This window comes from Amblyraja radiata, chromosome 11 (genome assembly GCF_010909765.2).
Source record: "Amblyraja radiata isolate CabotCenter1 chromosome 11, sAmbRad1.1.pri, whole genome shotgun sequence".
In the NCBI taxonomy this organism is placed as follows: Eukaryota; Metazoa; Chordata; class Chondrichthyes; order Rajiformes; family Rajidae; genus Amblyraja; species Amblyraja radiata.
Genome location: NC_045966.1, coordinates 15,919,442 through 15,944,403, shown reverse-complemented (window position 1 = coordinate 15,944,403; position 24,962 = coordinate 15,919,442). Strand labels below are relative to the sequence as shown.

General features: G+C 41.3%; 1 protein-coding gene across 4 annotated transcripts; it reads left to right on the top strand.

The window, feature by feature from the left end:
- The first annotated feature begins 3,947 nt into the window (after positions 1-3,947).
- Positions 3,948-23,578, top strand: LOC116978325 (dual specificity protein kinase CLK4-like). 4 transcript variants are annotated; one of them, XM_033029403.1, is made up of 13 exons: positions 3,948-4,095; positions 10,238-10,389; positions 10,469-10,721; positions 13,294-13,384; positions 13,873-13,939; positions 17,327-17,437; positions 17,783-17,949; positions 18,908-19,002; positions 20,003-20,132; positions 20,213-20,295; positions 21,543-21,622; positions 22,895-22,985; positions 23,126-23,578. In XM_033029403.1, the coding sequence occupies exons 2-13, from the start codon at positions 10,238-10,240 to the stop codon at positions 23,252-23,254; spliced, it is 1,449 nt and encodes a 482-aa protein (XP_032885294.1). In that variant the 5' UTR covers positions 3,948-4,095; the 3' UTR covers positions 23,255-23,578. The 4 variants fall into 4 exon arrangements, with proteins under 4 accessions (XP_032885294.1, XP_032885295.1, XP_032885293.1 ...); XM_033029404.1 differs by having other exon boundaries at positions 3,979-4,123; XM_033029402.1 differs by lacking the exon at positions 3,948-4,095 and adding an exon at positions 4,838-4,959.
- Positions 23,579-24,962: the final 1,384 nt, after the last annotated feature.

Sequence of the window (24,962 nt, the reverse complement as noted above, 5' to 3'; positions counted from 1 at the left end):
TTTTGTGAACCTTCTAGGGCTGTTCGGTGTCAACCACATTGCTGTGTATCTGAGGTTACATATGCCAGATTGGGTAAGGATAGTAATTCTTCTCTCCTGAATGACATTAGTGAATCAGATGGGTCATTACCAACTGAATTAAAATTTCCACAGTCACCACAATGTAATATAATGTGTTGTTGGAACACACTATATTGTTAGAACAGGCTACTGGGTTTATAGTCCATTAAGTAAATTGATGATGCTAAAAGCAATACATCTCATTCTGGATCAGCATTGCAGCACAATGGACAACACTAATAATAATAATAATAATAATAATAATAATAATAATAATAATAATAATAATAATAATAATAATAATAATAATAATAATAATAATAATAATAATAATAAATGTTATTGTCATTGCACATAAGTGCAACGAGATTTGGGTATGCAGCTTCCATTCGACATCATAACTTAAGTAACTACTAAAATTTAGGTTTAGATACCCCGAGAACATGGTTTATACAAAGAACATTACAACAGTAAAATAGTCAAAACAGACTAAAGTGCAGATGTGTCTGTGCGACGTGACCATCCGAGGGAGACAGTCCGTGGGGGTGGGGGGCACTCAGCAGGAGCATCAAGCATCAAGAGCTGTAACATTGGCATTACAATTCATCACAAATTGAAATGGAATTGATACTTATAGAATTGAGAGTTCACGTTTACAACCAGAATGGAGAGAGGTTTCAAATGGATTACCCTCCATTGAAATTCATAGAAAACTTATTAAATGACATATCCAAGAGTAAAAAACAAACGCACCTTGCAAGTGTGCTGAACAAAGAATAGAAGTTTTTGGCTGTAATTTTATGTATGATCTAAATTAAATGGTTAATGAGGAACCATTTCTAATTAGAGAATCATGATGGCAACAAATTAGTCACGGGACATTGGATCAGCCAGTTCAGAAGCAAGTGTATGTTATTATCGCATAAGACTTAGTATCAGATCAGCGATGCACGAATAAGTAAGCGCTTTGATTTTCAAGTTGAGTTGTCTAAGTTAGGAGCATGGACAGGAATGTAGGACGTAGTAAACACACCCATAGTATACACAAAAGCAGACACAAAGTGCTGGAGTAACATAGAGAGTCAGGAACCATCTCTGGAGAACATGGATAGGCAACATTTCGTATTAGGGCCCTTCTTCAGGCTGGCTTCATACATAAATGCATATTGTCACACCTTTGTAATGTGCTTAATGTTTATTGGAGGATCTGTGCACAAGACCTTGTTCAAGAAAAGTTGAAAGCAAAAGCATATAAAAGGACAGAAACTCATGGTACCATTTGTATTGTGAGAGGAAATAATGGAACAGTGCATTCTGTTCTCAAGGTCATAAAACGTTACATCTGTGGAGTAAATGACAGCCACTTGGTCAAGGATGTCACAGATGTTAAGCAATATACTGGAAATGTTAATATCTCTGGTACATTACAGTTCTCCAAATGATCCATAATTACTGCTGTACATGATAGTAGCTGAGTTAAAGTTTGAAGGTCACTCTGTAATGACCACAGACTTTACATTGACTGTATTTCAGTATCTTTGTAGCAGATGCTAGCCTCACTTCAATTACTTTGCACGGTGTTCTGAGACAAAACCAAAAGACTAGGCAAGGTTTCACAAAGGCAACATCCAATAAAAGATACAATTCTACAATTTGAATCCAACATTTGGAGTGCAAGGGCAAGAGGTGAGGCTACAATCCAACAGCTCAGCCAAGAATGACATCAAGTGAACCTCATTGTACTACTCACCCATTGATGAACTGTTACAGTGTATTTTGGCAACACATGGCTTAAACAGTGTATTTTGGCAACGCATGGCTTATCATCTGAAAATAAATGGAATATAAGACACAGATTTGAATCTTCAAGTGTATTTCAGAACTAATGAATAAAGATGCTGGACAGCAGTATTCATAATTCCATGAAAATGTTTTGACAAATGCAAAGGGTGTATGCACAAAGATGTGACTTTCATTGTTTAACAAAAATACTTGACATCTTACTGAAAAGGCCTGGAAATAACCAAAATGAATTTACTTTTAAAACGCATGCATCAGCTGAAACAGGGTATGGCATCACCAACAAAGTACTATCAGAAGTTCTATACTGATTCTAGAAATTCTACGCCATCTCTTCAGAAGGAAATTCAGTGAAGGGCAGATAGACAAATACTCATGCAGAGCATCAGCAAGAATGGTATTATGTACCAACACAGCGAAAGCACAAGACAAGAGAGCTATTTCTGAAGATACACTATATAGTAACTGTGATGTCAACAAAGTAAGATCATAGAACAGACTGACTTCTGAGTCTTTAAAAGTGTAGTAGGAAATCCAGCTCTAGAAACAAGACAGACTAAATAATTTTAGCAAGTAGTAAACAAGAGGGGGTGGGGGGGATTGGGGTGCCGGTGGGGGGGTCGGGGTGTTGGTGCAGCGTGGTTTGTGACTGGGTGGGCAGAGGGACCAGACTGTCCCCAACTCTGCTGCAGCTGATGGGGATGTTGCCGGGCCCCGTGTGTGGGTGCTGCCGACCCACGGCCCGTGACAGTGCGGCCGCACAGGGGGAGATGGGGCAGAGAGCGGCCGTGGCCGGACAGCACAGAAGGTTCACCAGACTGATTCCTGGGATGTCAGGACTTTCATATGAAGAAAGACTGGATAGACTCGGCTTGTACTCGCTAGAATTTAGAAGATTGAGGGGGGATCTTATAGAAACTTACAAAATTCTTAAGGGGTTGGACGGGCTAGATGCAGGAAGATTGTTCCCGATGTTGGGGAAGTCCAGGACAAGGGGTCACAGTTTAAGGATAAAGGTGAAATCCTTAGGACCGAGATGAGAAAAACATTTTTCACACAGAGAGTGGCAAATCTCTGGAACTCTCTGCCACAGAAGGTAGTTGAGGCCAGTTCATTGGCTATATTTAAGAGGGAGTTAGATGTGGCCCTTGTGGCTAAAGGCATCAGGGGGTATGGAGAGAAGGCTGGTACAGGATACTGAGTTGGATGATCAGCCATGATCATATTGAATGGCAGTGCAGGCTCGAAGGGCCGAATGGCCTACTCCTGCACCTATTTTCTATGTTTCTATGACCCCGGGGGGAGAGAGTGGGAGCTGTCCCAAGGGATGCGCTCCTTCGGTCGCTTATACCTTGGTGCTTGGGTTCAGAGCAAAGATACTAGAGCATTTGGTTCAGAGCGTTCAGTCACCCTCCAGCCCCGGGCTGTCGTGGGCCGGGACTTGCCCTCAATGCGCCGGCACGCGGCTCTTTCGCAAGTCAGTGAGCAGCAGTGATTTTGGCGGTTTTCACTCATGGTTGCCCCTATTTCCACAATATTTTACAGCGCAAAAATTCACAATTTTGGCGGTTTTTAACAGGTAAGAACATATGTGTTGCGTGTTACTAGTGTATGCCGGAAGCTGCCTTGTACTCCAGAAGGATTGAGCTACTCCGTGCGTCACACCCTTTGACCTGATGACCTTACGTGCAACCACCCTGTACCTAATGTAGACTCAAGGAACTACAGATGCTGGTTTACAAAATAAAAGACAAAATGTTCTGCAGTAACTCATCGGGTCAGGTAGCATGTGTGGAGAACATAAATAAGTAGGAAGGAACTGCAAATGCTGGTTTACACCGAAGACAGACATAAAAAGCTGGAGTAACTCAGCGGGTCAGGCAGCGTCTCTGGAGAAAAGGAATGGGTGCAGAAGCGACGTTGTGGGTCTGGATCCTCCGTCAGACAACGCCTAATGTTCTAAAGGCGCATATTTCAATGTGTGCGGGGTTTTTTGGTTAAAATACAAAGTTGCAAAATGGGTGCTTTAAAAAATATGGGTTTTTTTGCGATGGGGAAAGGATGTGACGTGTTAATGTTTGTTTTCCGTCAACCATCAGGTGATCCTGTAGGTTTTTTGTCTCACCCGAAATTTCCTGCAACAGTGGGAAGCGCAGAGGTCTAAGGACTTGTCAAATATCGTGTTTGTTTGGTGCCACATTGATAACAACGAAGATACAACGACTATTGAATGAGGTATGGACACAATATGTAGTCGAAAGCGGTTAGTGTCAAGTGTTTGTGGTTTGAAGGCGTATTTTATTTAGCACAGAGACGATGTACTGCTGTCATTATATGACATGTAATAGGTTAAGACAGTAGATGATCCCATAATACATTTCAAACTTAAAGTAAACGAAATTAATATGATGTATATTATGTAAACAGCGGGTATGTACAATTGTGATGAAGAACGCCATTGCTGGAAATTACTGTCAATTTGTTTGGTGTCACATTGATAACAACGAAGATGCAACGACTACTGAATAAGGTGTGAGCCCAGGCCTTGCCCACATTCACAACCGGAACTACTGAATAAGGTGTGGACATATCGAAAGACTCAAATGTTTGAGATTTGAAGACGTATTTATTTAGCACAAAATCGATGTACAGGTATATAGAGACCTATTCATTGTTCTTTATCTCTCTACATCATCGTCGATATCTCTCGTTTCCCGTTTCCCTGACTGTTCCATTTGGAATATTTTGGAGAACCAAGAAGGGTCTCGACCCGAAACGTCACCCATTCCTTCTCTCCAGAGATGCTGCCTGTCCCGCTGAGGCACTCCAGCTTTTTGTGTCTAATTAAACCTACATCTGCAGTTCCTTCTTCCTACTCAATCAATACATGAGAAGTGAAGAGGCAGCCGAGCAGCTGGCGCTCGCTCGCCAGCGAGGTCTGAGCCCAGGCCTTGCCCACATTCACAACCGGAAACACGTCCGCAACTGACGCTGCCCGCTCATTGTTCCCTCGCTGAAGCTTCAGCCACCATTTTGTGAAGGAGCGTGTTTTTTTATTTCTCGTCTTTGACTTTATGCGATTTGCGGCGGCATCGAGAGGTAAGGCTTTTTTTTCACAACAGCGTTTTGTTCGCTAACGCCGGAAGATCTGAGTGATTAAACTCCCAATTTTTGGCCGGTTGTTCGGCGGAATTAAAAAAAAACAACGGTTTTGTTATCGAAGGGGCAACTTCGCAGGATTATCCTGGCGAACGTCTTTACTCGACGTTGGTTGTAGTGAAAACTTCCCTGATAAGGTAAAGAGGGGCGAGTGGCCGAGAGATGTTGCCGCCAGCACCTGCCGTTTGGTTTAGATGTTGAAGAAGATGTCTGTCAGGCGCAGTTTTAAAGCGAAAACAATTCGACAAAATGGCGACGGGTTGCGGATCTTCCCGGCAACCGGCCGCTCGGTTTATTTGGTGTAACAGGGCGATAACTGTTTATTAAATGGCCGGGGTTCGGTACAAAACCGGATTGTTTCCCTCTTTTTAAAGCGAACTGCTATCCGGCGTTACGGGGACCAGTTTGAGGAGGATGTTTATCAAAGAGGTGACAAGAACCAAGACGATGACATTAAATCCCGGAGGAGATGGACACAAAATGCTGGAGTAACAGCATTCTCGGGTCGAGACCCTTCACCTACTCCTTTTCTCCAGAGATGCCGCCTGACCAGCTGAGTTACTCCAACATTTTGCGCCTATCTTCGATGTAAACCAGCATCCGCAGTTCTTTCCTATAAATTAAATCCCACCCTGGGATCCCTGGTCCACTCCCAGCTCGATGACGGGTGAGCCAGGTTCCTCAGGTTCCTCATCGGGAAATTAAATGTCCACTCCACTTCGATATAATTTATATAACGTATAACGAACCCAAATATTAAAACATTTACCATATTTAGTCCTATTCTGAAAGATTAAAGTATTTTATCCTAATCTGGAATATGTTTCCTCTTTAATTTGCTATCTACCGGTGATTCTTTTGCTAGTGTTCCTCATCATCAGAGCCACTTAAGGAGTAGTATAAAATGACATTGAAACACTTATTTCAAAGCGCATTGAACTTGCACAATTTAACAATAACAAAGGATGGTGTAAATTTGGGGAGTCATTGGAAGTATGTCTGTTGGCTTGGTTTAGCACATCATGGGATACACCCCTGGAGATCTAGAGGCGCGATTTTCCGTGGAGTTATTGGCTAGTCGGCTGTGTAACGTTTCTGTGCTTTCCTGTTATAAAGTAGCACTTGTGCTATAGCTGACATTTTGTATTAAATATGTTTCATTGTAATTTCTGCAGTCAGAGCCAAATATTTTGATTGGAAAAGGGACTTTGGATCTATTTAAATGTCTCACTGACATCCTTGTGTATTTCACAACTATAACTATGTTCTGAATATAGTTATGGTTGTAATTTGGAGAAACGTTTAATTAGCTTGCACACAACAATTGAAAATTAACCAGAACATTTATCTTTGGTATTGGCTGCTGCTAAATGCAAGCTGGCAAGGGCAGCTCTGCTGTTGTTAGTTGGCAAAGATAGCTGCTGTTTATCAAAAGCTATTTCATGTTCATTTGAAGGTGGTAGTATTATCTGAAAGACAACAATAAGCTCGTATTATTCATGATTATGCTCTTGTGGAGTTTTAATCTAGTCTTGAAGTAAGGAGGCCCAGTTTATTACTCTTCAGATTCGGCTCCATGTTTTGTGATGCCTTGCCAGGGACTTGACTTCATTGTTTTTTGTCTTTTTTTTTCTCCTTTCTTCTCCCCGCCCCCTACATCAGTCTGAAGACGGGTTTCGGCCTGAAACGTTGCCGATTTCCTTCACTCCATAGATGCTGCTGCACCCGCTGAGTTTCTCCAGCACTTTTGTCTACCTTCGATTTTCCAGCATCTGCAGTTCCTTCTTAAACAAAAATCCATTGTTATTCTGTCAGTTTGTACAGTGCCCTCCACAATGTTTGGCACAAAGATCCATCATTTATTTATTTGCCTCTGTACTCCACAATTTGAGATTTGTATTAGAAAAAAATCACATGTGGTTAAAGTGCACATTGTCAGATTTTATTAAATTGTATTTTTATACATTTTGGTTTATACATAATCCGTCCCCTCGTTCTCTCTCCCCCCCCCCCCCCCCCCCCTCATTTCAGGGCACCATAACGTTTGGGTTACAGTGAGCAATGTCATGAAAATGAAAGTCATGTTTAGTATTTTGTTGCATATCATTTGCATGTAATGACTGCTTGACGTCTGCGATTCATGGACATCACCACGTGATTTTTTTTTCTTTTTTCTATTACAAATCTCAAATTGTGGCAAATAAATGATGGGTCTTTCTCCCAAACATTATGGAGGGCACGGTATTATCTGCATTTGAAATCTCCACAGTAAGAATTGAAAAAGAACAATTCCTGAACAATACATTGTGTTTCTTAAGATGCGTTTTCTTCTTCACATACTGCTCGGTGTTTTGATGTCTCGCAGCAAAACTATATTCCACAATTAAATTTATTAATTGAACTCTTTAAATGCTGCTATTTGAGGACTCCTCCCTTCTTGGGTTTGAAGGAAACCGGGATCCTAATTCAATATTTTTGCCCAAAAGCTATTTTTTATATTAATGGATTGTGACTTTTGCAACATTTTGTACCTTGAGTTACATTTACTGCCACTTTACAAAAGTATTTCAGTTTCTGTGTTTGAAATGAGATTTAAAAATACCACTCCTTGTGTAAACCACACCTTATCCATCCTCTTGAAGCAATTTTTCAATTTGCTGATAAATGACATCTGAGGAGTTAATTGCAGGACACGGCCAATGCTCTTTGAGTCGATAATGCAAGTCCTCTAAGCAGTTTAATATTCGTTGTAAATGGGTTTTATTGAATGACACATCTACAACATCACAATAGTCCTTGTCCTTCTATGTATTCTTCAGGACAATAGCCACTCTATTAATGCTAGTTTCAAAATTGGTGGCTATTCGCAGTCACCGATACTTTGTTTTTGGCCCTGAAGCAGTAGTTGTAACAGTCAGTGTATGCAAATATTGCATCCAATTTTTTCTCATTTTTGGTAAAGGTAGAATAATCAAATATCTGGATAGAAGCCTGCATATTGTTTGCTAATTGCAACTGTGCGTCATAATGCACTTGCAAATTTGTGAACCAATCTAGTTTCTCTCAGTCAGAAAATCATGTATTGATTTGGTACATCATTTAATAAATAAATTGCAAGAGATGGGTGGTGAATGAAAGCTTTGTGAAAAGATCATTCATGATCGAATTGAATAATGATGCAGGCATATGCTTATGAAGTACTTCTGAATTTCCTATGACTCCTTGAGCCATTACTGAGGAAAATGACTGCAATTTGGATGAATCATTAAAATTAGTGCGCTTATTAGTCTCTTGGGTGACTAAAGGAAATGATCCATTTTGAAGGACGAGGAATAAGTGAGTTCGGTATTCTGACTGCACATGCCCAGGTCATAGGTCACTGGGGATAAACATTGGAGGGTGCGGATCTGCTGTGTATCTTTGGTTATCAGACCTTCGTTTCAGTGAGTGCTTTATGCTTCGGGCTGCTCCGTGGAGTCGGGGTCCAGGGTCGGGCGCGGGTCTCTGGCACCGCTGGGCCGTCACGCGTCGTCCCTCCCACCCCTCCGGGTGTCCAATCCCCGTCCGGAGGCGGCCGGTGGTATCGGGCCAAGCTCGCAGGAGAGGGGGGGGGGGGGGGGGGGTTGGCGCTGGCTCCAGCCTCTCCCTGTCCAGTGGCTGTCAGTTTGCCCCGTCGGTGGAGAGCATGAGTCATTACAAACAGTGAGTCAGTCGGAGCTGGGATAGGCAATCAGTTCCACTGGAGCCACTTGGTAATCTTCTAGTATCAAAGGCCCTGCTGGTGGAGAGTGTTGTGACTCAGACGGAGAGGTTAGGTGGCGGTGGGGGCCACCGGAGGGGATGCACACGGGGTGCCGCGTGGGCCAGGCAACGTCTGGAGAAGGGTCTCGACCCAAAACATCACCCATTCCTTTTCTCCGGGGATGCTGCCCGTCCAGTTGAGCCGCCGCAGCACCCTGAGCGCCGGCTGTCGGCAGGGGTGCGTGCGAAGTGCTGCAGCGGCTCGGCTGGATGGGCAGCATCTCCGGAAAAAAGGAATGGGCTCCTCTGGAGTAGGAGCTGGGCTGGTGCAGGCGCCCTTTGTCTCTCCCCCCCCCCCCCCCCCCCCCACGCCAGCCGCGTGCTTGTGTGCTGTCGCCCTGGGCGGTGACTGGACACCCATGGGGGGAGGAGGGGGGCGGCGCCGGGAACACGGGCTCGACGCGGGCTGCGGATGCGGCGCGAGTCTGTGCGCACTCTCCCCTGTCTCCCACTGGCTTCTGCCCCCTCTCTCTCTCGCTGTTATACTCGCTCGCCCGCTATCTGGCACCCCCGTTCCTCAGATTAAATATATTTTTACACATAAATCATGAATAAAGATAAGAATTTACATACAGTTTATGCAGTCAGCGCTTTGTTTGCTTTTTCTTTATAGCGAGTGACTTTTGACAAATCCCAAAACTATTCCTTGCGTTTTTTGTAAATACCGAACTCGACGGGCCTGATGGCCAAGGTTAGTAGAGGGAAACTAGATTGAGGATAATGAGTTGATGGTGGTGTTTGGTATGTGTGCAGCTGAACTTTAGATGGACTTGCTTTTGTAGAGGATAGGAGACTAATCAAAGGAGCACATTGGAATTCTGGTCCTTATACACACCTGGATGAGGCTTTTTTTTCCTAATGGCTAAGGACGGATTTTGAGATGCATGTGTGAATGTAGCTCATTATAATCTGAATGGAAGAGATGGAATTTAGTCCTACAGAACGCAAACAGACCCTTCGGCCCAGCTTGTCTACGTCAATCAAGTTGTTCCATCTAAGCTAGTCCCATTTGCCTATATTTTGTCTATATCCCTCTAAACCTTTCATATCTGTATCCTTGTGTCTTTTAAATGCTGTGTAGTACCAGCTTCAAATAGCTCCTCTTGCGGCTCATTCTATGTGTCGTCCAACCTCTGGTTCTTGATTCCCCTGCTCTGCGTAAAAGATTATGCTTTGACCCTATCTATTCCCCTCGGGAGTTTATATACCTCTAATTTGTAGATCTTTTGTGTGCTCTGACAAAAATGTCGGTATTCCCAGTGTTTGAAGAGGAAGTTGTCTTGAGATGAAAATGCCACTTTTTTTTGGCTACAGATTCATAATGTTAATTTGAAGTTGCAGAATAAAAAACAATCAGACATTTTTCAGCTGCTTGTTGATATCAAATGGACAAAACTGATACTATTATAATCTATAGATGCCTCATTTGAAGTGTACACGGAGTTCAGAATGGAGTAGTGGAGAGAGTTGGGACCACCGAGACTATTACATTGGCCATAAACGCAGAAAACGATCACATAGCAGTGAAAGGGAAAATAGGCGACGCAAGCGCCATCGTCCTTCAGACAAGTAAGTAATACATGCGTACAACCTGTGAAGTCTCTGCAACAATAGTTAAGATTGGTAATTTAGTAAGTTTTTCTTATAGCTATTACTTGGAAACAAAATCTGTTAATGAGCACATGGATAACCATGACGGAAAGCATGAATGCAGTGATGGGTACAAAATGGAATATAGGAATGGCTGTCACAACAGAGAATGCCGACATCAGCGCTACGGCTATAGTCATCAAAATTACAGCAAGTCAGGCAAACCTGATAGTGGAATGAGTGAAAAAAGTAGCCGGGAAAAACATAGGCCTATAAAACATCACTCTGGTTCAAGTAATCATTCGCACTCGGTAAGAACAAATTTATTTGAAATTGACAGGTTGGGAGGGGGTGGGGGGGTATTTAAATAGTTCTGTTTTTAATTAATTGAGGCATCTCTTTTGGGGATAGGGTAGTTTTAAAATCTGGGTTGTTGAAATATAGAAAGTCTAGGAATATTCTGTTAAAATTTGAAAATTAATTTCTGCATATAGTTATTAGAGGCAGACTTGATAAAATTGTTTTTAATATTAGAAAAATCTGGTTTTGAAAATTAGCAGTCTTATTTAATGATCTTGGTAGGAAGTTACAAGAAATAAAGTAACTGATTATGGAGCCTGCATGGATACAGGTGCACAACCTTTTATCTGAAAGCCTTGGGACCAGACACTTTTCGTAATTCAGAATTTGTCGGTCTTCGGAATGGAAATTTTTTAGCGTAGATTTTAATGGCTGACTCAGTGGTAGAGTGCTCGGCTCATATCCGCAAGGTCACGAGTTTGCGCCTTGATCCCGGCAGTAAACTCGGTCGCGAGTTTGAGTCTTCAATGTAGTTTTTTCTTGCAGAATAAATGTTTGTATGAAATGCAGTGTAGGAGAGGTGTACTGACTGTGTGGGCAGAACTTTGGAAGTGATTGCCCACCAGTCTAAAAAGCCGCTGTGTCTCCCTGTCCCTGGGATAGCAGGGGGCGATCAAACAGCACAATACCCCCCTCCCTCTCCAACTCCAGAGGAATCCGCTCCCCGATGGGCCGCTACGGCGACAAGTGGCAGTTTGCCTACAGCCCGAACTGCGCCCCCTCATCCGCCACCCCAAGAACAAGACGTACCTTGCACACCATCAGCTTCTGCCCCTACGTGTTCCTCTGGAGTTGGAGCGGGGCTGGGCTGGAGTTGCTGCTGGCTGTGGGTCTCTGGGATCTCCGTGCTTGCAGTGGGCCTGGGGGTCGGTGTCCCGTTGGTCCTGACGTCTCCGGCTACCCCCCTGGACTGGAGCTGAGACTGGAAACTGCACCGCCCTTGCCCCCTCCCTCTGCAACTGCAAACAACCCCACTCTCCTGCAACCTCCCCTGGACCCCGTCATCCGCCCCGTCATCCGCAACCCAGGTTCCTCTGTAGTTGAAGCGGGGCTGGGCTGCTGTTGGCTGTGGGTCTCTGGGATCTCCGTGCTTGCAGTGGGCCTGGGGGTCGGTGTCCCGATGAGGGGGCGCAGCTCGGGGAACGGCTTCTGGTGGTCCTGACGTCTCCGGCCAGTTTGCAGTTTTCCTCTGGAGTTGGAACGGGGCTGGGCTGCTGCTGGCTGTGGGTCTCTGGGATCTCCGTGCTTGCAGTGGGCCTGGGGGTCGGTGTCCCGTTGGTCCTGACTTCGCCGGTGACTGGCACGGTCCTGCTGCAATCGCCGACGTGAAGACAGTGCAAAGCCCCCGCGCCGGTGCAATGAGCGGGGAGCTGGAGAGGGGAGGGAAGGGGTCACACACATGGCCGGGAAGCAGCGGGGTGTAGGTGGGGTGAAACTGAAGCGAGCGACAATCTGCTGCTGCCTGCCCCGCTGAGTTAAAAAGGTCCCACGCAAGACTCACGAAACACTGTATATCGTGAGTCTACCGTGGGAACTTTTTAACTCAGCGGGCAGGCAGCAGCATATTGTCAATTATTAACCCTCCCGCGCAATATACCCTCACCTTCTCTTTTATGAATGGGGATTTAGTTCCCCTTTCTTCGAGGACCGACCGGAGGTTCCGCTGTCACCTCTGCGGGCCGCCCTCGGTGAACGTTTTCAAGGGCCTTTCTTCAAGGACCGAAAAAATGGCCGCTATTCGGAGGTTTTCGTTATTTGGATCTTCGGATAAAAGGTTGTGCACCTGTAGTACCAGTTTTATCCTAATAGTTTTCACAGCATGCCAATCATTTTGAGAAGGAGTTTTCTAATTGCAGGCAATTCGACCAGTGTTAATGATCTCTGTGTCGTAACTGCTGTGTTGCCCTAATCTGGCAGTAAACTGTTGAATTAAACATATTCTGCCGCTCCTTCAGAATGTTAAAACTAGTTTCCACAATGGCAATTGACTTTTTGAAAATGATTGTTTTGGTTATCACCAACCGTTTTACGCTGTTTAAGGAGAGCATCCTTTGCCCTGCCATTCAAAGTTCTTGAAAGGTTTGCAGATTATGCACCCAACTCTCCCAACAGTGAAAATCCTAGTTGAAACCACATATTGCATCCAAGATGCAATATTTTCAACCCTGCAGAATGCCCACTTTTTTCATATTTTGTTTGTAATTACCACATGCTTTGAACGTAATGTATTTTATTAAATTTAATTTGGTAAATTTTGTATTGATGCATTTATTGCTTTGAAAAATTTAAGACATCTTATCTTAAAATCTGTTCCTTGCCATGTTTTTCTTCTGTAACATACACTGTGTGCCATGTGAATTTCTGGGGATTGAATTTGAATTTGCACACATCAACCTACCGTGGCCTTTCGTGGATTGGCGTTTATATGAATACCTGAATCCTCTCCTGGGGAATGGTGTGTTCTGTTCCGAAATACTATCCTTTTTCAATGGCTGGATGTTGCTGACTACTTGTCGTATACAGAAGAGTCACCGCCAAAGGAGATCCAAGAATGTTGAGGATGATGAGGAGGGTCATCTGGTATATCACACTGGAGACAAACTGAAAGCAAGATGTATAGAATATTTTTGTAACAACTTTATTACAGACTGCTTTAAAGGCATAGTTTGGGAAAGTATGGGAGGGAGAAGGAAATAATATTTAAGGGATCCATGAATATGTAAGCTAAAGTCAGTATTTCATAGTTGGAGTCAAATGTAATTTAAAAAATATTTCAAGCTTAGTTTTGTTATTCTGAAGTTATTAATCTTATACATAAAATAGTCCAGCAGACCTTCAAAATAGTTATTCTAGCTTTTGGTGAAAGGGGGTGGCATTATTTTTAAATTAATTGAAGCATGGGTTATTTATTTTGAAAGTTTAATTTATAGTATGGCAGTATTGTATTTTTAAATTTGGCCTTTATTTTAGAATAAAACTGTTTAAATGTAAAATGTTAGCCATTTAGGATTGTTTAATCTTTTTGATAAGTCTAGTGTTTATTATTGAACAAGAAATAGTTTTTTGCATATGTTCCTAAAAATGGTTTTCTTTCCAATCCAGATGAAATAATCTGTAATCTAGGAGAAGGAGCTTTTGGAAAAGTTGTAGAGTGTTTTGATTTGAAAAAGTAAGTGCATTTACCCATCGCCTAATTTGCTCGTAAGTTATTAAATGTAATTGACCTTATTGTATTGCAGAGGTGAATTATAGGTTGCAACATTGCAAAGATTGATCAGTTTCCAAACTACCACGAGAAAGTGCACAATAGAAGCTGCTGTCAATGAGCAATATTGTAAGGTGGTTAAAGTAGGAAAAAAAGATCTCTTTCAGCAAAAATTGCTTTGAGAAATTATGATTCATTTGATAAGAGCACAGATGCTGACTATTGTAATGGTTTATGTAGGCGCTGTTAATTTATTGAATTAACATTGAAGTAGTAAATTCAGAGTTTATCAGCGTATGGTGAAGAAAAATTAGGACTAGAGAATGGGGAGATGACAAACAGATAATCCAAGAGAAATATATTTCTACAATTTTCAATGTTTAATTGAATAAGACCACCTAGTCAATGCGGGAGTCTATTTCAATGCAGATCTTTCATCTTGTACTCTCCGCTGCCCTATGAATTAACCCCCACATTTGTTTATTGTTGGTATTATTGCTGGGCAATAATAATCAAATTATTATTTGATTCTCAACAATATATTTTATGTTGGTGGCTGAATCTCCCGCATACATTTTATAACATAACGAAGCCCAAAGCAAGCCTCGATCACAAAATTGCCACCTTGTAGGTAAATCACATCAACTTGCTATGCAAGTCAAATGATTCTGACTTTAGATGGCGATCACAATCTATTATCTATGCGATGCAATAAAATTATGAAAGCAGAATACCTCCTATATATTTATATAATTAATAAATACTCTTTAGAATTGACTGCAGATTGACATCTGCTTGTTCAATTGTGCAACTACAAGGTTTTCCGGAACTAATGCATTCCGGCAGCATTTCATATAGCATTTTTATAATAAATATTACTGGTGTATTTATTTCATGGTCACCTGGTGTTCCATGATCACATCTAAATGCAGTTTATGTAACAGAAAATTACTTTTAAAAGCAACCCAAAATATCTATATCATTGAATCTATTAAGTAATGATGGCAAATTTCCTCAAATCAATTCATATTTCATATATTTCAGTTTTTTGTGCAAATTGGCTATGATGATTTTGTCCTTGACATTATTACTGCACTTCACAAAACAATGTGGAGATTGATTTTTCTTGGTCTAAAATACTTGTGTCCTAATTTTTTTCCTTTATTTCTTCTACGATAACAATTTTTTCCCAATGTAACTATTCTATTATAGCAACCATTTCATGTTTCAGATCAACTACAATTTATAAAATTACCACACACAGTGCCCTCCCTAATGTTTGGGACAAAGACCCATTTATTTATTTGCCTCTACTCCACAATTTGATATTTGTAATAGAAAATAAATCACACGTGGTTAAAGTGCACATTGTCAGATTTTAATAAAGGTCATTTTTGTACATTTTGGTTTCACCATATAGAAATTACAGCAGTGTTTATACATAGTCCCTCCCCCCATTTCAGGGCACCATAATGTTTGGGACACAGCAATGTCATGTAAATGTAAACAAGTAGACATGTTTAGTATTTTGTTGCATACCCTTAGCATGCAATGACTGCTTGATATCTGCGATTCACAGACATCACCACTTGCTGGGCGGCTTCTCTGGTGATGCTCTGTCTGCCAGGCCTGTATTGCAGCCATCTTTAGCTTATGCTTGTTTTGGGGGCTAGTCCCCTTCAGTTTTCTCTTCAGCATATAAAAAGCATGGCCAATTGGGTTCAGATTGGGTGAATTACTTGGCCACTCAAGAATTGACCATTTTTCAGCTTTGAAATACTCAGTTGCTTTAGCAGTATGTTTGGGATCATTATCTTGCTGTAGAATGAACTGCCGGCCAATGAGTTTTGAGGCATATGTTTGAACTTAAGCAGATAGGATGTGTCTATACACTTCAGAATTCATTAGGCTATTACCATCAGCATTTGTATCATCAATGAAGATAAGTGAGCCAGTACCTTCAGCAGCCATACATGCCCAGTCCATAACACCCCCAACGCTGTGTTTCACAGATGAGGTGGTATGCTTTGGATCTTGGGCAGTTCCTTCTCGCCTCCGTACTTTACTCTTGCCATCACTCTGATATAAGTTAATCTTCGTCTCATCTGTCCACAAGACCTCTTTCCAGAACTGTGGTTGACTTTTAAGTACATCTTGGCAAACTGTAACCTATTTTTGTGGCTAACCAGTGGTTTGCCTCTGTATTTCTGTTCATGAAGTCTTCTGCAAACAGTGGTCATTGACAAATCCACACCTGAAGAGTGTTTCTGATCTGCCGGACAGGTGTTTGGGGATTTTTCTTTAATGTAGAGAGAATTCTTTTGTCATCGGCTAGGGAGGTCTTCCTTGGCCTGACAGTCCCTTTGCGATTAGTAAACTCACCAGTTCTCTCTTTCTTCTTAATGATGTTCTGAACAGTTGAATTTGGTAAGCCTAAGGTTGGACTGATGTATCTAACAGTTTTATTCTTGTTTCTCAGTCTCATAATGGCTTCATTCGCACCACTTTGGTCGTCATGTTGATAAACAGCAATAAAAGTTTCCAAAGGTGATGGAAAGACTAGGTGCTGAGAGCTCTCTTATACCTGCATTAAGGAGGCAATTAAACACACCTGAGCAATTACAAACACCTGCGAAGTCATGTGTCCCAAACATTATGGTGCCCTGAAATGGGTGGACTATGTATAAACACTGCTGTAATTTCTACATGGTGAAACCAAAATGTATAAAAATGGCCTTTCATAAAATCTGACAATGTGCCCTTTAATTAACATGTGATTTTTTTTTCTCCTTATTATAAATCTCAAATTGTGCAGTACAAAGGTAAATAAATGATGGGTCTTTGTCCCCATACATTATGGCGGGCACTGTATTTGTTAGGAGGGAATTTCTGACAAGCTTCAGCTTGAAATCTAGTCCTATTTTTCTGCTTTTGGCCTGTATCCTCTGCCTTTCCTATCTATGTAATTGTCCAAATAGTTATTAAATGTTATTGCACCTGCCTCGGGTATTGTCTGGCAGCTCGTTACAATTATCCATCGCCCTCTTTGTAGGAAAACGTTGCTCCTAGGGTTCTTTTTAAATCTCTCCCCCCCCCCCTCCCTTATCTAATACCCTCATGAGCCTATGTATTTCTATAATATCACTTTCCAGCCTTCTACGCACCAAGGAAGAAAATTGTCGGCTGCTCAATCTCTCGCTCTAGTCCTGGCACCAACCACTTATCTGATTAGTCACTCATCTGAATAATTGGAGCTCATTTGTTAACAGACAGGCTAACATTTTTAAAATATTATTCTGTGAAATAAATATTCTGGATCCAGTTAACTGTTAAGGTATGTTATTCTTTCAGGGGAGTGTATGTTGCATTGAAGATCATAAAGAACATTACTCGATACCGTGAAGCTGCTCGCTCAGAAGTACGTGTGCTAGAGGAAGTGTGTAACAAGGGTGCTGGCACATAGTAAGTACAAACTGAAATGAGCATTTTGAAATTAACAATATTCTCAGCAGTTATATTTAATTCTTTTTTGGTTGTACTGTGCCATGGAAATCTATTTGAGGCATGTCTCTTTTACCACTTGGCACATTGCCTTGGGCTGAGTTTTTATTTTCACTCCTTGAGTGCAAAAGAACTAGAAGTTTACTATATCAGTTCTGAATTTTGACTATTTTTGTCCATGTAAATATTTTTTTATGGTTTCGTTTGCATGGTTAAAAGGTGGATTTAAGAAACTGAACTAAGTGGATTTCCAATATAATATCTCTAATATCTCAATATAATACACTCTAATGTTCTAATTTACAGTGGATGTGTTCAAGTACTGGATTGGTTTGATCATCATGGACATATTTGCATTGGGTTTGAACTACTTGGACTCAGTACCTATGATTTCTTAAAGGAAAACAATTTCATGCCATTTCCAATGCACCATATTAAGCACATGGGTTATCAAATTTGTCATGCCTTGAACTGTGAGTAAAACCTGCATTGCTGAGTCGGGGTAATTGGATGGGAAATCACTTGATAGAATAAAATTTTGTGTTCTTTGAATTGGTGCTTATTATGTAAGTCTTTATCATGTATATGCGCAAACAACTTTCCACCAGGGAAATTGCTGTATTTTTCCATGTCGTAATACTTTAAAAATTATTATGGCGTCTGAAATATTGAATTTATTGCACCTTATTTCAACTTTTAAAAGTAATTTGGACAGGACATTGATAGGTGGGACTAGTGTGGATGGAGTATCTTGTTCAGCGTGGGCAAGTTGCGCCTAGGCCTGTCTCCGTGTTGTCTATGACCTTATTGTATGTTAGCCCTTTCCTTCCGTGCATTGCCAACATGATCACACTAACTGGACAAGCTGTTTTAATTTTCAAGTGTTATTAATTTTTATTTAATCAAAGTGACTCTTTTTAAATCAATTTACTTTATTCTGAAATTTGAATTTGTGAATATCTGCTGATTCTCATTTTGAGTGAAAGTCAAGGGGCCACCCTCTATTTGGCACTTGCAATTGTGCTCTTGATCAATGCCCAGCAGGACTGCTGCTTTATTGGAGGTGTTGCCTTTAGACATTGAGTAAAGCCAGATATAATATGGTGTGCTGTTCTTTGAAGGGCAATTCTGGTTTCTTGCTCAACTATCCAAAAGAACAGAATTAAGGGTAATTTATCTGTGACACGGTAAAAATACAATTTATTTTACTGTCACTATTTCACAAGGTGATTTGGGTTAACTTGTAATAAGTAAAAGCTATTTATTCTGTTGTAACCTTGAAGGTTTTTAAAAAATACTACTTAATTTGTGAAAACGATATACTTCCAGCAGTTTACTTTTTTTTTTAAATGGAGAGCATTAAATTGCTTTAGTTTACAACAAAATTGTTACGCTCAACCATAAACAGTATATAAACATTTTTTCTCCTAGTTTTGCATCAGAACAAGCTTACCCACACAGACCTCAAACCTGAAAATATACTTTTTGTGAATTCAGACTATCACATAGAATATAACAGTAAAACGGTAAGTTAGATCTTTCAATTAAAGCTACATTATTTATTAATGAAGACTTTTTCAGAGCTGCCAAGTTTTGTCAGAGCATGTCAATATTCTTGTACCTGAAAATCAGTATTTTGCTGAGAAAATCAGTAGTTTTACATGGTGCCACTTTATTGATTTTTTTTTAATGTGCAGTCATACCCATGTAAGAGTACAAGAATGCATAGCTTTGCTACCAATTGACATGTCTTCTACGCACCTTACTTGACAGTGCATTCATTGCCATCTCTTTGTATGCTGCTGTTTGAACGGCTGCTTCATGCTTTTAGCACCAGATGATGATATAGAAGCCATTTTGGAAGCCTCCCTCGCTCTCTCTCCCGCCTTCCTCCCCCTCCCGCCTTCCTCCCCTCTCCCGCCTTCCTCCCCTCTCCCGCCTTCCTCCCCTCTCCCGCCTCCCTCCCCTCTCCCGCCTCCCTCCCCTCTCCCGCCTCCCTCCCCTCTCCCCGCCTCCCTCCCCTCTCCCGCCTCCCTCCCCTCTCCCGCCTCCCTCCCCTCTCCCGCCTCCCCCCCCTCTCCCGCCTCCCTCCCCTCTCCCGCCTCCCTCCCCTCTCCCGCCTTCCTCCCCTCTCCCGCCTTCCTCCCCTCTCCCGCCTTCCTCCCCCTCTCCCGCCTTCCTCCCCCTCTCCCGCCTTCCTCCCCCTCTCCCGCCTTCCTCCCCCTCTCCCGCCTTCCTCCCCCTCTCCCGCCTTCCTCCCCCTCTCCCGCCTTCCTCCCCCTCTCCCGCCTCCCTCCCCCGGGAGGCGGGAGGGACAGGCAGCCTGGAGAGAAGGAATGGGTGCCTTTTCTGGTCGAGACCCTTCTTCAGACTGAACTGAACTCCGTATTTTACAATACAAAACCGTACATCCGTATTCTAATGGCATTTCCGTACAAAATATGGAAAATCCATACTACTTGGCAGCTCTGCATTTTGTTGCTCATCTGCATTTTATTTAATGGAAAAATAATTCCTGTTTCATAGAAACACGACGACAGAACGGTGATAAATCCAGACATCAAAGTTGTGGATCTTGGTAGTGCGACATTTGATGATGAGCATCACAGTACTGTAGTATCCACCAGACATTACCGTGCTCCAGAGGTCATATTAGGTGAGTATGTTAGGAAATTATTTTGAAATGTTGTAAATATTCTGTGAGCTTTTGATAATCAAAAATCTCTCTCTTTCAAGAATTAGGATGGTCACATCCATGTGATGTCTGGAGTATAGGATGTATATTGATTGAATATTATCTTGGTTTGACGTTGTTTCAGGTAAGAAACATTTCAATGTTTTTTCTGTGATGTACGATTTCTCAGTATTTCAGTTTGCCTTGTGTGTTTAATGTGGGGGTGGTTTCATCTCCTGGTTAATTCAAAACATTGTACATGATATTTAGAACATAAGCAGGTCATTTTGAGTAAACCGTCATTGCTAGTGTTTATGCTGACCTCGGGATGCTAGTCGGCCTCCCTTAAGTGTATCCAATTTATTTGCGTCATCTTGTTCCCGTGGTAGTTTCCATCGCTCTAATAGCATTTTTTCTGAATTCCCTATTGGAGTTCTGCATGAGATTCTTTAATTTGTGGCTCTTAATAATACTCTTTTCAAGTGGAAAGGTTCGATCTCCTTGCGCTATACAAACCTTTAGCTCACTTATTTTTTCCCGAAATTAAGAGGCTCGGCCTCTTTGTCCTTACTTGGTATGTATACCAGAACATTTGTTGTGCTCTTAAATCTTTGCAGCCTGTGTGGGTCAACCACGACAGTGCACAATGCAGCTTGTTAATTCTCTACCCCTAGCAATAACATTCTTGTGCTTGATTTGCATTCTTTAAAATGTTTTGCTAACTAGTGGCACGATTATTAGTGGTGGGTTATATATTATAAGATCACTTTTTTCTAATCCACTGAGATTTAACCTAAACATGACCTCATTCTGTCAAAATGTACAACTTGCATTAATCCGCAAACTTCATTCACCAATTACTTGCCTGTTATGTCCTATAATTTGTTGGTCTTCATTTGGTTTTGACTTATTTCTACATTCCATCCTCAAAGGCCTCCCAACATATTTAGAAATTATTTTAATTTGAGTTTAAATAGTTAATATCAATTGTGACATTTATTATCCTAGGAAGGTTATAGCTTAGCAGGGGAAGTGTTGTAAAGGTTTAACAGATTGATTCCTGGGACATAGTCGATGTCGAAAAGGAAGTTAAGCAAAATTGCTTTTTTTTTTGTCTAATTTAAAAGAAAGTTCTCATTGACCATGTACGAATTTTTTTCACTGCAGGCATGATTTCTCTTGATTGGGGTGTCTAGATTAGGGATCACGGTCTCAAGGTACATTTAGAACTGAAGTGAAAAGAAATAGCTTCAAAGCTATGATTGATTTTGGTTATTGGGGGATTCTAGAAGGCAATGCTGGGGTTAGGTCCACCATAGTCTTACTGAATAACAGAGATGGTGTAGTGGCTCATTGCTATTTCTTTGTGCTTAACGTTTTCTTATTTTTCAGACGCATGATAGCCGGGAGCATCTAGCTATGATGGAAAGGGTGATTGGGCCTATTCCAGCTGGTATGATTAGTAGCACACGGTAAATATATTTATTTTTATTTAAGCAAGTGTATTTAGTCTGAAGTAAATCTTTGCCTATGTCATTAAAATCTGTATAATTTCAGGATCTTGAATTTGTTTCATTATGCAGTCACTTTTCAAGAAAAGACTAGATTTTCTTTTTGTATTTTTAAAAGTTTGTTTGATTGCGCTCTAGATAATTACATTTACAAAAAGAATTGGCAATGGAACAATGAACATTTATTGTACAGTTATAAATGGTTATTTTTAATCGGAAGAGATAGCTTGGACATTGAAAGCACCGGATTGGGATGTTTGTAGTAATAAGAACTAATATGGTTTTCTCTTGACCATCTCCAAAATGAATGGAGAGTTTCTGTTCCCATTAATAGGAATAGAATCTTGGTCTGTTGAAGGGTCTCCCCCCCCCCCCCCCAAAATGTCAGATGTTCCTTTTCTCCAGAGATGCTGCCTGACCCGTTGAGTTACTCCAACATTTTGTGTTTATCTTATTCTACCCTAACCTTTATGAATTTCCTATTTAGTAGATTTTTGTGCAAAAGTTTAAACTTGTCATCTGAGTTTTAAGATTTGATTTGGAGGGCATGCTTCTGAATTTTGAAAGTGTTACACAATATGGTTCGCTCTTTACATTCCTGAATTGGGTTAAGTGCCTACTTGATTGACAAATAGAAGGCCTGGTGGCATCTTGTACAAGGTCTGCCAAAGATTTTTTTATCTGGATTTTATGGAGATTATTATATCCCAGAAGTGGTTTATAATTTTTATTAGCTGTAGTACATGTAAATGTTTAATATTTCATTACATTCAGATTACAGTCATTCTCAGATTAACAGGAAACTAGCTGTTTCAGACACGTTAGTTTAAAAAGATGTTCTTATAGTATTATAAGACTTTGTTAGGACATGGAGTGCAAATTTTGATGGTACTCTGTGGTGAGTGGCTTGCAAAAATGTTTTAATGATTACACCCACCTGGACTTGGGGAAATTGGGGTAAATTAACTTAATTGTATTTTGTCCTGAGCTGTATTTGCAAACAGACATTCTTGCTGTAGATGTATCAGTATGTGGTCTTGGAAAATTAAATGGTGTATGTTTAATGTACAAGAAAAATTCACAAATGCATTTGTGTTAAATGTAATCAATGCAGAATTATTTTGCAATTAAATTTTTCTGATGTTTCAGACTCTGGTAACCTAACCTAATGAAAATGAACTGGGTTATCATATGCTACCTTGGATGTTAACAGTAGTCTTTTTTTTTTCCTAGGAAGCCCAAATATTTTCATCATGAACAGTTAGATTGGGATGAAAATAGTTCTGCTGGGCGATATGTTAGGAAACGCTGCAAACCTTTGAAGGTATGGATAGTAAGGCTATAATGTGCTTTTACATGGCCTATTCTTGGTCAAATGTCTGTACATTGCCAAACATTAGGAGGTTGGTTTAGTTGATATACTCTGAGATTAAGTATTCAAATGCAATCTTAATTATTTTGCAGGAGTACATGTCTTCCAAAATCTCTGAACATCAGCAACTTTTTGATTTAATTGAAAAGATGATGACCTATGAACCTTCAAAAAGAATACGGCTGGATCAAGCATTGCAACATCCATTTTTTTCACATTGAGAAAGAAAGGCCATGGTTAACAAAATGAATTATTTTGTAGAACTTGTAAATTAATTTATATTCTCCACAGGAGAATGGCTAGACTGTGTCAGTCTGTATTCAAGTTTTTAATTTGAAATGGTACAAATTTATTAAGATGCCATTTTTTTTGGTGTTGTCATGTGGGCATGTGCTGGCCTGTTTTGGAACCACTATTGCTTTGCAGTACTGCAATTTATGGAAAGTTTGGGAACCATTTTCTTATCTGAAGGTTTTTATATTTTACTACCTAATTTATTGTAATGTCAGCATTAACTGTGCAATAAAGTTGTAATTTTTATCGTATTTTGATTTGTTTTCAGTTATGTTTTGTGAAATGGAGCTCATTTTTATTTACTGGGGGTGGGGGGAGGTAGGTATGTGAGCTCGCAACTGTTCTAATTGAGTTTATATTTGGTTCTATTTAGGTTTGTTGGCTTTATTTATAACTAGACCGTGGGACCTGGGGGGGGGGGGGGGGGGGGGTGGCTTCGGCGTTCACCCTGGAGACAGGCACCCCCCGGAGCCAATCGCCCTCCACAAGGAAAATTGTGGAATTTATGGAGGCAATCTATCGTCCCCACTTTGGGTAGGGAGGGGGGGCGGGCAGCGTGGACTCGACGTGTGAGGAGGAGGGGGAAGGTTGCGGGTGCTCTCTCTGTGGCTTTTTTTAAAAACTTTAATCATGAATAAGATATAGGATGAAATCTTGAGTGATCCTGAGTACTCCATGGACGGGAAAAATGTGAGTTAGAATATGTAACAATTTAAGCACTAGCACGTAGCGTTTTGAGAAAGATACAAAACATACACACATACAAGATGAGACTTTTATAGGTATACCAGACCAACTGGGACCCGTTGGGTGCCTGTCACACGGGAGGCCTGGTCCACCAACGCAAGCCGATCCCCTTACTCCAGCAATCATGCGTAGCCTACAACTGCGCAGGGGCTGCTCATTTCGCCTTATTCAGCCTCTCATTTTAAAACTTGCTAGGGTGAGCAGAACTCAGTGTACTTGGATAGCAACAATGTTGCGAGCAGGGCTAAGCACGGGAAAAAGCAGTTATTATTTTCCAAGTTTCTGCACATTTGTGAACGATTTTTGACATGGCATAAATCTCTATCGAAATATGTAAAAATGTCACCGTTAGCGCGTCGTGTTTTCGAGGAGATGTGAATCACAGACGAACAAACAGACGCAAATAAATACATTCACATCCAAGATCAGAGTTTTATAATTATACTGGACTAAGTGGGACCCATTGGGTCCCAGCATCACACAGGAGGGCTGGTCCCCCAACGTAATATTCCACCTCCACCAATTCCAATATTGGTGACCAGTGGTGGGGGGGGGGGGGGATTTCTGGAGCGCTAGTACGGGTGTTGTGGGCGGCTGAAGGGACTGGTTTCCAGAAGGCTAGTATAGACATTGTGGGCCGAATGGATTCTTAGGCTGGCGGCTCAGTAACTCAAGCCTGTTGTGCTGGCAGCTCACTCACTCACGGCTTGTGGGCTGGCAGTTGACTCGCGGCTATTCCTTGAAATTCCATTTCAAGCAGGGTAAGGTCACAAAATTCAAGTGCAGTTTCATAGCATTTCAAGCAGGGTGCAAGGCCACTAAAGACAGTGAGTTGTGACCTCTCCCTCCATCTTGCAAAGACAGCCACACCCACATTTCTGGGTTTTA

Excerpts from the sequence above, each read along its gene's own strand:
- LOC116978325 (XM_033029403.1), top strand. The coding sequence starts at position 10,238 with ATGCCTCATTTGAAGTGTACACGGAGTTCAGAATGGAGTAGTGGAGAG. Across the intron at positions 13,940-17,326 it reads GAGTGTTTTGATTTGAAAAA|GGGAGTGTATGTTGCATTGA; the intron begins GTAAGTGCATTT and ends TTATTCTTTCAG. Across the intron at positions 17,950-18,907 it reads AATTTGTCATGCCTTGAACT|TTTTGCATCAGAACAAGCTT; the intron begins GTGAGTAAAACC and ends TTTTTCTCCTAG.